This window comes from Gymnoscopelus microlampas, assembly GCF_963454915.1.
Source record: "Gymnoscopelus microlampas genome assembly, chromosome: 20".
Lineage (NCBI taxonomy): Eukaryota > Metazoa > Chordata > Actinopteri > Myctophiformes > Myctophidae > Gymnoscopelus > Gymnoscopelus microlampas.
Genome location: NC_139957.1, coordinates 19,277,620 through 19,290,159, shown reverse-complemented (window position 1 = coordinate 19,290,159; position 12,540 = coordinate 19,277,620). Strand labels below are relative to the sequence as shown.

Below are 12,540 nucleotides of genomic sequence, written 5' to 3'. Positions count from 1 at the left end.
GACAGATTACTTGATTGCAAGTTGCTTGATTCAATATTTAGATGGCAATACACAGCCCCCCTCCTATATAAACCCATTGAACTTCAAACTTTTAATCATGTTAGACTCATTGAAAACACCTCCATGTCCCTGGATCTGGTGACTGATAATGTGTGAGTTGCAGTGTTTTTACAATTACTTAATTTATTTTTAATGAAATAATACATATGCACAAATAAAACATTAGTCACCACAACCAGGGACGTGTGTAACTATAGAGTTAGGAGGGGGGGCATGTCTGATAAATTAATGCCAAATATTGTTTGGGGTGCACACAAAAGCCTGAGTAAACGTTAAAATGCCCCCAGAAGTGTTCTAAAGTGTATAGGATACCCCTTTCGCATATAGGCTACTTTACCATAGTTGTTAAAATAACGTTTTATTCCTTAAAATAAGTTACAAATTGAAGTGATACACAAAGGCAAGGCTAACTCTTACTGATAGAGTATACTGTTTTGTTGTTATTGACAGTTTATTCAGAATGTTCAAGTCATACATACTGCACACTTTTTCACTGTGAAATATAATGAATGCTTGTTTTACCGACAAACAGTAGCCTACATAGTAGCTAGGCCTAGTCACGCACTTCCAACAACCATTAAGGAGCACTTCACCCATCTTCATATAAATGGTCCTCACTAATGCTTATTACAAGATGGCACCATTTCTGTCTACTCACTCAGTGTCTCAGGTGGACTGTGGACAGTTCAGAAACCTTCCCCTACATATTTCATGGGGATTTCAAGCTATGGGAAACTACAGCCTGTCTTCCTGGAAATTAATCACACTGAAATAGGAGCCATGATGTCATTGGAGGAAGGTTTCTGAACTGTCCACAGTCTACAGTACCTGAGGCGCAGAGCAAGTAGACAGAAATGATAAGATGGTAATGATATATTAGTGAAGACCAATATGTATATGTTGGACAGCAATACAAAACCAAATGTGCTGTGGAATGACAATTTTGCACCACCACATTACATAATAATAGTATAGTATAATAGTTTAACTGATTATATACTGTAGATATGATGTTGTCATACTGTCATATCCTTTCATTATAATGAATTAAAAGGTTCCCTATTTTCTTGCCTTTCCAATAATATATGATTAACAGAATATGTTTGTTAAATGGCAAAAATGTTTTAAAGAAATGACAAGATAAAAAAGATGTTACTAATGAAACAACGTCTTCACAGTATGCCAATGTGTCTCTCGTTAACCAAAAGTCCCTGTGATGGTCAGGTATAGGTGAATTCCAAAACGACAACAAAAACACCAGGAAAATAAGAATGAAGAAAAACATTTCCCAGAATACCTCAAACCCCCATCATTTTCTTCACCATGTATCCAGGCATGCTGTACATGAACAATCCCAACATGGCCAACACCAGGAGAGCACAGACGATCTTGATGGTCAGCCACCTGTACTGGTTGCAGAGCAGGTTTTTTGCTGCTTTGAATGGAATGAGGAACCACAGCATGGCAATATCTGGACGGCTGGTAGAGACAACAAATCAAAAAAGCAGTAATTAGTTAGTTCTTCACTAATCCTAGCCCAGTTTTAACAAAGCATATAGTGCAATACAACATAGCATAGTGTAGTGTAGGGTATAGTGTAGTCGCAGATATGAATTGATGAAAACAGTGCAAACAAACTGCAGTTGCTTACTGGAGGAGAAAATACAGAGTGTTATTTGTTAGTTCCCTCAGCTTATATAGGGTTCCCCTAATTACCCCCAGGTGAGGCTCACTGGCTGACGACCTTCCCCACTCTGCCAATCACTTCCCCCACTTGGAAAGTGCCTGCCCCAGACAGGCAGACGAGCATCGGCAAGGGCCCGAGGGAGTGTGCTGCCCTCCGTCGAGACGTTCGGATATGGGGTTGCCCAGAACTGCCGATCCGACCGATGTGTCCATTTATAAGCATGTATGGATATCCAGTTGTCCAGAATTGCAGATCCAACCGAAATGCCCAAATATGGGCATACCAATATATGGGCATATACTGATGACATCATGGATCTCCATATATGGTCATAACATGGACAAGGACTGACAGATACAGATATTTTGTATGGGCATAAAAGGGACACAGGTGACAGACAGGAACAGAAATCTCCATATAGGTAAAGAGAAGTACTGCGCGTTTCAGCCAGCAGAGGGTAGAAGGGCTTGTTGGTGCTCAACAGGGACTTTCTCTGAGACATCTCCATATATGGGCACAAAAGAGACAGACAGATGAGTAGGCCTACAACAGGTACTCTGACAAAGCCCCCCGACATCGGCAGTGCCACTCTCGCACTCTAGATGTGTGAGGGCCGCCCGGACCACTAGTTGAAAAAAAACACCAGACCTCTAAAACCTAGGATTTTGGAGCATAGATTAGATCCAATATACATAATCCTGATATCAAAAGCCCTGTGGCAGTATTTTTCACCAAAGCGTCCCACAATGTCTTGACTCTCAGATCGGGCAGTTAAACTTCCCTGTTGTGAGGGTGATATAAATACACTATTATTATTTATACTTTGGACATATTTTTGGACATACAAAGGGTGAAATTAGGACTTTGACTTGCAACCGTTCCTGTAGCTGCCCTGAGCATTTGTTGTGCTGGGTCAGTTTTCTTATTCTTATTTTCATTCATTTCATTTCCATTAGATGGTGGTTGAACACACTGTACAGTCTATGCATATCCTGGCAGTGAAAACACATTGTAAATTCACTGCTATGTCCAGTTTGTGGGTCATAACCTTTAAACCTCTTGTATTTCTTTGGCTGTGATACGATTTATAATCTATTCATTACTAATAAGCAACTGTTTAGACTAGCAGAGGTGCATCTTAATAGGATAGGACAGGTAATACAAGAAGCAAAACACTAAGGAAGATTTAACCTGTCTGACAATTATGACAGTGTAGTATATCTGATGCTCCTGTCATGACTTGAGTATCTCTCTGTACCGTTACAGAGAGATACTCATATCTCATATACATTTTGTATATAACTGTTTTGAGTTATATTTAAGGAATTGACCATTTTAAATTGTCTTTTATCTGTGCTGAAAACCACACTATTGTTTGTAACTTTTAATGTTGGTTTCATGATGAGCATTGTGTTGCACTAATTAAATTGCCTGATTGAGTGATGGGTACATTGTTGCCAGCTGGGTCACTTGTCAGTTGACCTAGTTTGTGCAGGTGTGTCTTTGTTCAAGTCTGAGGAAGAACTACCTGCTAGTTGCAGGGTGGTAAAGGGCAAGACCACTTTGGTAGAGGTCTGGGTTGTGTAGTTACCTTGTCATGATGCAACTCCAAAGGTGGACACAAAATCAAAAATAGTTGTTCCATTGATTAGAAATTGAGAATTCAAAATATGCTTCTCTTTGACTTACACTGTGCGGTAAAACAGCTCTCAAAGTCACTCTTTTAGCACATAAACGAACACAAACAAAGTTGATTCAGACAATATAGAACATCACAAAACCCAGTACTGTAGTTTTTTTTTATAAAAAAGTTTACTTCCTGTTGATTTTGCTACTTTTATTAGGAAGAAAACCCGGAATGGATCCGCGGATCCGGATCTTCAAATAGTAAAATCAACAGGAAGTTGACATTTGTATTAAGAAAATAAACAGTACTGGGTTTGGTGATGTTCTATATTGTCTGAATCAGCTTAGTTTGTGTTTGTTTACGTGCTAAAAGTGTGACTTTGAAAGCTGTGTCACTGTACAATGTAAGTCAATGAGGAGCATATTTTGAATAATCAATTTCCAATCAATGGAGCAATTATTTTAGATTTCTTGTCCACCTTTGGAGTTACATTATGCCAAGGTAACTACACAACCCAAACCTCTACCAAAGTGGTCTTGCCCTTTAATATCTTTGTGATACAAAAAGTGGGCTACCTTTTAGTGATGGTATCATGTTTCTGACATACACAGGTGACAGAGGGTTCAAAAAGTTGGTTGTTATTGTCAGTTTATTCAGAAATTCCAAGTCATACATTTATTTTGCACACTGTTCACTGAAAAATATAAACGAATGCTTGTGTAACAACAAACAGTACATAGTAGTGGACCAAATGAAGCCAATAATTAAACATAAAACGATGTCCTTTAAGTGCAATTTATTAGCACATCCACCAGTAGTACGTGCTTATGTAAACAGCCACAATAAATAAGCACAAACTGTAATTTTCCTGACAAAAAGAAAAAAGACGAAAAGTTACACTTACAGCCAGAAAAATAAAGATTCCCTATTGTTTTGCCTTTCCAATAATATTTTCAATATTAGGATGTGTTTGTTCAATGGCAAAAATGTTTTCAAGAAATAAAGATGTCACTAATGAAACACTCTTTTACAGTATGCCAGTGTCTGCTGTCATTAACCTAAGCCCATGTTATTGTCAGGTATAGGTGCTAAATTCCAACATGACAAAGCAAAATACCAGGAAAATATGTATGAAGAAACACATTTACCAGAATACATCAAGCCCCCAGCATTTTCTTCACCATGTATCCAGGCATGTTGTAGACGAACAATCCCAAGATAGCCAACAGCAGGAGAGCACAGACGATCTTGATGGTCAGCCACCTGTACTGGTTGCAGAGCAGGTTTTTTGCTGCCTTGAAGGGAATGAGGAACCACAGCATGGCAATATCTGGACGACTGGTGTAGACAACAAATTTAAAAAGCAGTCATTAGTTATTCAATAATCCAAAATAGTGCAGTGTGACAAATCATAGCATAGCATAGCATCCTAATATTGTGTACTGGTGTAGGCTATAGTTAGGGTGACCATATTCTGAATCCCCAAAAAGAGGACACTCTATCCGGCGCATATATATATATATATATATATATATATATATATATATATATATATATATATATATATATATATATATATATATATATACATATACACATCACATATATACTACTGGTGTAGGCTATAGTTAGGGTGACCATATTCTGAATCCCCAAAAAGAGGACACTCTATCCGGCGCACATATATATATATATATATATATATATATATATATATATATATATATATATATATATATATATATATATATATATATATATATATATATATATATATACACACACACACACAAAATAAATCAGTCACATGTTCTTAAGTTTACTCAAATATACTCTATAATAGTTGTGTGTATTTATTTAAAGTATGCCTCTTGACTTCTGTATGAATATACAGCTTTGTAACAAAATACAACAACATCTCTGTCTCTTAAGTCTTAGGCTTATCTTAGAAAAAGAGAGGTAGCCCATTCTTCAAATCATCATATCTTCTGCTTTGCAGTGATGTAAAGTACATTTACTCAAGTACTGTACTTAAGTACAATTTTACTGGAGTATTTCAGTACTTTTACTTTTACTCCACTACATCTCAGAGGCAAATATTATGTATATATTTTACTCCGCTACAATTATTTGAACACTTTAGTTACTAGTTACTTTGTAGATTTTGATTATTATTACACATAAACACACAAAAACACATAAACACATAAATGACCCACTTCAGCTCTACACTATATACATTTCAGCCATTTTAAAATAGCTGATCTACAAGCTCACAATGCGTCACGATGCGACGCATTGTGAGCTTGTAGATGTGCTATTGTCAAAAGATTTGTATACATTTTATACATTTGAAAACTTGTGAAATGGGACATTCTGCATAATGAGTACTTTCTACTTTAGGTACTTTAAGTACATTTTGATACCAATTATTTTGTACTTTTACTTAACTTTTTACAGAGTATTTCTACATTGCAGTATTGATACTTTTACTTAAGTAAAAAATGTGAATACTTTTTCCACCACTGCTGCTTTGCCAGGTCGTACAAAATATTTGGTCAATTTAATCTGCAGAAGAGCTCCCGCCTCGTATAGCTGCCTTGTGCTTTGCAGTGTTGATATGAGCTTGCAGGTCTAAAGAATCTTTATTTGTGACGGACACAAAAGTGACCAGTGACCTCCTGGAAAATGTGGACCACTCCACATATCTAGGCAGCCTCCTATCCTCCAAAGCTGTCATCGATGATGAAATACACTGACAAAACTGAGATAAAGGGTCTTCGAGAACCATGACCTCCTGGCCAGGACCAAAATCCTGGTTTACAACGCATTAGTCCTGCCCAGTGCCCACCCTACTGTACAGATCAGAAACCTGCACCACGTATAGCAGGTACTGGAAGGCACTAGAGGCACATCATCAGAGGGGCCTCTGAAAAATCCTCAGGATCAGCTGGGAAGATAGACACACCAACACCAGCACCCTGGAGGAAGGTAATATCTCCATCATCACTGCCACCATCGCCCAACACCAGCTCAGATGGACTGGCCATGTCATCGATATATCTGACTCTCACCTTCCAAAACAAGTCCTATATTCCTAGACCTTAACACCTGGGAAGACACAGTAACCAAAAGGGCGACTTGGAGAAAACTTGTCTGGCGATGTTCCGTATGACATTGACCTCCGCCATGCTGCAGAAGACAAGCGCAGACTCAGGAAGGAAAGGGCTTCAACCGTACAGGACCAAACTAAACAACCACCACCGATCACCAACATTTATCCTTATATGGGTTATTTAAGACTAAATAGAACTAATTGTGGATTCTACTCTCTTCCCTAGCCACTATTGAAATACCCCAATCTGGGAGGAATTTATATTGTTGTTTTCCCCTACTTACCTTTGTTAAGTTTCCCCTCAATAAAAGACTGCTATATTTATGCAATTCAACTATTCAAGTGACTCTGTGGTTGGTTTTGGTCATTACTCCTCACAAAATGGTGGAGAATACGGGTAAGTGCTGATCATCACCGACCCGGGGGGAAACATGGAACATGCTGTTGCGCTCACGGCCCTGTTAAAGAGCCAATCGGATCTACAGACGGCAGTACAAGAACCGTGCAAGAGGTTTGAGAGAGATGTCAATGCCTCAAGAGCACCCAGTGAGGTGCTTACCAAACTCACGCCTGAGGATGACGTGGAGGCCTATCTAGAGTTGTTCGAACGCACCGCTACCAGAGAGAAATGGCCACCAGCCGACTGGGCCGGGAACATGGCTCAGTTTTTGAGCAGAGAAGCTCAACGGGCCTGCCGAGACCTCGCCCTGGCAGACGCAAGAGACTACACCAAGTTGAAGACAGCCATCTTGTCCCGCGAGGGTTACAGTCTGCCAGCCCGGGCCCAGAGGTATCACAGCTGATGGTACAACTCATCTCTCCCTCCACGCCTTCAGGTCCTGTCCCGATAAGTACGTCACGATGGCGTCCGCTGTCAGTTCTGAAGCGCCCCGGCCCAGCCTGTTCGTGACATCCTGCTGGGCTCATGAGGAGTTCCAAAAGGCAACACTGCCAGTGAAGGTGGAGGGCCAAGACACCTGTGCCCTGTTGGATTCAGGCAGCGCCATCACTCTGGTCCGGGCAGACCTGGTGGACAAAGTAGATGCCACAACAGTGCCGGTGACCTGTGCTCATGGGGATGTGCGCCTGGATCCAACCACACGCCTCCACATTCAGACTCCGAAGGGAGATGCCACTATCCAAGCTGGTGTGATTCCCCAGCTGCCGGTGCCCCTGCTCATCGGCACCGACTGTGTCTTGTTCAAACGGTACTAGACGGCAGGGAGGCGTCGAGAGACCCGACGGCCCAGACATGGACGAATCCGCCGACCGAGACGATGTCCTCTACCTGCCTACCCAGCGCTCCCAGGTGACGCAGAGGGTCCACTGAGTGAGAGCTCCGGGGATGACGGCACCAGCAGTGAGGGAGGGAGGAACGGTGCTGAGATCGACAGAGCGAGAACGCAAGGCCATGCCGAAGCGACGGACCAGTCCTCAGGGCCGTTCTCTGAGTTTCCCCAGTTGGAGAACCCTGAGTCTAGGACACCGGGGAAGTTTGACAGTGCCCAGTGGTCCGACCCCAACCTGGAACAGGCCCACCAGAGTGTGTCAGCGGTAGATGGACAGCTGTGCGAGGGGGTGAGTGTACTTCACTCACCACATTTCATGGTTAAAAATAGCCTAAAAATAGCCTATTGTACCGTGGGGTAAGAACTGGACGAGGAGGACAATGTCGAACAGTTGTTGGTGCCTAAAGTGTAAATTTACAGAGTGTTGTAACACACACCCACCTACTGGGCTCCCACCTGGGGGTGCAGAAGACTTATGACCAGATCCTGGGCCGGTTCTACTGGCCAGGGATGAAGAAAGCAGTAGAGGACTACTGCCGAGCATGTGTTGTGTGCCAGAATACGACACCCTGACCTAAGCAGCGAAACCCGCTTGTTCCCCTGCCTATTATAGAGACGCCCTTCTCACGCTTAGCTATGGACATTTTTGGCCCCCTCCCAAAGTCTGGCCGAGGCCACAGGTACGTTTTAGTAATTATGGATTATACCACCAGGTCCCCCGAGGCCATACCCCTTAGAGTTGCCTCAGCTAGCAGTTACGTACCTCGGTCTATCACCTACAAACCGAAGGCCTTTTAGAGAGGTTTAATCATACGTTAAAAAGCTTGTTGAAGAAGTTGACCGACATTGATGGGAAGAACTGGGACCAACTGCTGCCCTACATCCTCTTCTCCATTCGGGAGGTGCCCCAGGCCTCCACTGGGTTCTCCCCCTTTGAACCCCTGTATGGACGGAACCCCCGAGGCCTCCTGGACCTGGCCAAAGAGTCGTGGGAGAGCCAGCCGTCCCCTCATTGCAGCATCATCGACCACGTGGAGCAGATGCAGGGCTGGATGAGGAGGGTGTGGCCCATGGTTCGGGAACACATACATGCAAAAGGCCCAGGCAGACCAGGCTCGAACCTACAATAGAGGCGCCCGGATCCGAGAGTTTAAGGTGGGGGAGCAGGTACTGGTATTGGTACCAAGCCATGAGTGCAAGTTTCTGGCTAAATGGCAAGGGCCCTACGAAGTTGTGGAGAAAGTTGGACCTATAAACTACAAGTTAAGGCAGCCGGGCCGGCGGAAGGGCCATCAAATATATCACGTAAATATACTGAAGAAGTGGCTGGCCGCAGAGGCCCCTCCTTGCCCGGCCCTGTTAACATCTGTCTCTCCTCAGGAACCAGCCCCCGTTGTTATAGGGAAAGAGCTCTCCCCGTCCCAGCAGCAGGATCTTCGGGAGCTCCAGGACCAGAGTCGAGATGTGTTCTCAGAGTTACCAGGCCGAACGACATGGAACATGACATCCAGACTCCTCCAGGGACTGTGGTGAGACAGCGACCGTACCGTATCCCAGAAGCTCGCCGTGAAGCTGTGAGTGACTCGGACCCGCCCGGTTTGTCAGCACCCTCGACCTCACAAAAGGCTACTGGCAGGTGCCCGTAACCGCACGGGCAAAACCAAATAAAGCCTTTTCCACACATGAGGGTCTGTATCAATACATCGTCCTTCCATTCGGGGTCCACGGCGCCCTGGCTACGTTCCAGCGGATGATGGACCGGATCCTTAGGCCACACCGGCTGTATGCCGCTGCCTACCTGGACGACATAGTCATTCACAGCCCCACCTGGACAGACCATCGGAGGTATCTAGAAGCCGTGTTGGGGGCTCTCCGCCAGGCCGGGCTGACGGCCAAGGCAAAGAAGTGTCGAATGGTCCTGGGAGAGACTGATTTCCTGGGTTACACCATAGGCCGGGGGTGTGTGAAGCCGCAGGCCCGAAAGGTGGAAAGGATTCAAAACTGGCCCAGACCAGCGACTAAGAAACAGGTAAAATCGTTCCTAGGCCTGGTTTCATATTATCCAATTATGCCACTATTGCAGTGCCTTCACACGATTTGACCCACAACCGTCTGCCACACCATGTCCAGTGGACTGAGGTAACAGAGGCCGCTTTCCAGAAGCTGTGACAGGCCCTATGTGACGGACGGGTCCTGGTAGCCCCTGATTTCAAGAAGCCCTTTGTCCTGCAAACGGACACGTCCAGAACCCGGGTGGGAGCTGTGCTGGCTCAGGTGATCAATGGAGGAGAACACCCGATAACGTACATTAGCCGCAAGCTCCTAAAACATGAACGCAACTACTCCACTGTGGAGAAAGAATGTTTAGCCATCAAGTGGGCCGTTCATCACCTGAGGTATTACCTGTGGGGACGGGAGTTTACTCTAGGGACTGATCATGCGCCTCTAAAGTAGATGGCAACCAGTAAAGACCGGAATGCAAGAGTAACCCGCTGGTTTAGATTTGCAGGACTATAGGTTCAAGGTGGAGCACAGACCAGGCAGGGCCATCAAGAATGCGGACGCTCTATCCCGCTTATATGAAGACCAAGAAACAGAAGCTCCCGACCCAGGCGGCGAGCTTAGGGGGGTGATATGTGGAGTGTCGCTTTGGGCCCGAGCTAAATGGCGTCTCCACCAAGGCAAGCAGAGGGCTCGCCTTGTGTGACAGCCCTAGTCTGATCAGCCCAGCCCTACAAATGTTTGCTGAACCTCTCCTCAGATGAAACTCACTCCCTTGGTGAATGGACGCAGGCTTGGGCGGTAAGCAAAACACACTCCAACATTCCTTATATGGGTTGTTTAAGACTGAATAGAACTAATTCTGATTTCTACTCTCTTCCCTAGGCACCATAGGGCACTTCGTGGACTAAAAAGCTCTTATTGAAATACTCCAATCCGGGAAGAATTTATGTTGTTGTTTTCCCCTTACTACCTTTGTTAAGTTTCCCCCCAATAATGCAATTCAAGTGACTCTGTGGTTGGATTTGGTCAGCACTCCTCACAGTGCAATTTATTTTTAAATGACAGTCATAATTTATACTAACTTGCGGCAAGCTAAACAATAAACACTGCAGTATTAAATAACATATGCAACTCATTTGAACACTGTTTCAAAGACATAGCGAATTTCATTGTTATTAATGAATATGTATGTTTCAACTTTAGAATCTGTAGTTAATTTCTTTGGCCACCAGATGGTGTCCTAGTCCTTTTTAGTGTTGTTTAAAGCCACGCCCCATTCCCCTAAAGCCACGCCCCTTTCACCTGCAGGGTATATATAAAAAATTAAGGGCACGCCCCCATTTTTAAGGAAACGCCCACATTCCTTAGGGTCTTACTTGACCAGCTCTAGCGAGCTGGTAAAAATTCTGTCCAAATGTAGATGTTACATCACAAACTTGTTCATCACAAACTTAATATGCCCATATATGGAGACCACCTGAAACTGGATTCCTTTGGAATTGGTATCTATGTTAAGGCCATGCAGCGGTCTGAACATCTGGTTGAGTAAAATAACCGTGAAGAAAAATGTATTCCATGCTTAGTTGGGGGCCCCTGCTGTCTGAAGGGTCCTTGCTGCTTATGCCTGATTGTAAGACAAATCCAGTGGCCTTCCAACTTCTTGTTAGTCATTTCAATACAGAAAACATGAGGGCAGACACTTAAGGGTATTAGAGAAGTTGGAGGTTCATATTGTTTATTCACAAATTTCAAAACAATGTGGTTTCTCTCTCTTCTTGACTCGCACATAAAGACTACAGATTTCCCCCTTCTGTCAATCACTTACAACGTGGTGGTATGGAAGGACGTTTTTTGTTGTTTGTTATTCAAACAAATCCATGTCATATTATGCAAGAACAGTGAGCAAGATGATACAAATGAGAATTTCTGTATACAGGCACAATTAATAAATGACTGCAAATGGTATATGGTTAAAGAAAAACGTAGCAATTCAAAACCAGAAAATCCACACCACCGTATCACTGTACTTTATTGAATAGAGTCAGTGGTGTTCGTTGGGTGCAGTGTGACCAGATGGGGGCTGTTCCTTTGAGATGTTCTGCCAAGCCACTGGTGTAGATATTTGACCTCAGTTTCTTTGTGAAAAACATGATAGATAAGGTTTAATAAGTAGACTGACTTCTTCTTTTTTATGATCCCCATGTTTATGTTTGTATGTTGTGGGCCGTTGTACATATCCATCCGATGAGTTGGCTGACCATTACCTCAATATTGGTAAACACAATATCTGCATAGTGCTCTTCAGTATATGCTCTCCTCATTCGACTGTTGCTTATCTCAGTTTCAGGTGCACCCAGGTACAAGTATGCCATGTTCCCACCACTATTATTAAGAGCGGAGGATCTTGCGCCGCCATCCCCTTCTTCCTCCACAGTTTAGCATTTCCATCACCTTTCTCATCTTCTCATTCGTTTTTTTCATTTTTTTAATTTATTTTTTAATCTTTGACCGTTGTTCCATGCTGATGAGAGATAACCATCTAGATGTATTTCCTCTTAAATTCCACACTCCTCCTGCCTACTATATCTTGTTGTGCATACACCTCTACTCATTATACTATAGATCTTGCGTCCTCTCTGGAATGTATATTTTCTTGGAGTTTTCTTTGCAGACATGATGGATTCCCCTTGGTTTCCTTTGCCTTTCTTAACTGATTTTGGCTTGCTCTTCCAATGGTTTCTTCTTCCTTCTTCAGAAC

General features: G+C 43.3%; 1 protein-coding gene across 1 annotated transcript in view; it reads right to left on the bottom strand.

Annotated features, from left to right (window-relative positions):
* Positions 1-4,531: 4,531 nt before the first annotated feature.
* Positions 4,532-12,540, bottom strand: part of LOC311036558 (otoferlin) — a gene marked incomplete at its 3' end in the record, with an annotated part of 29,511 nt that continues 21,502 nt past the window's right edge. The window contains exon 40 of the mRNA XM_084045311.1: positions 4,532-4,712. Coding sequence (XP_083901437.1) covers positions 4,532-4,712 — 181 coding nt within the window. The remainder of the gene's footprint in view (positions 4,713-12,540) is intronic.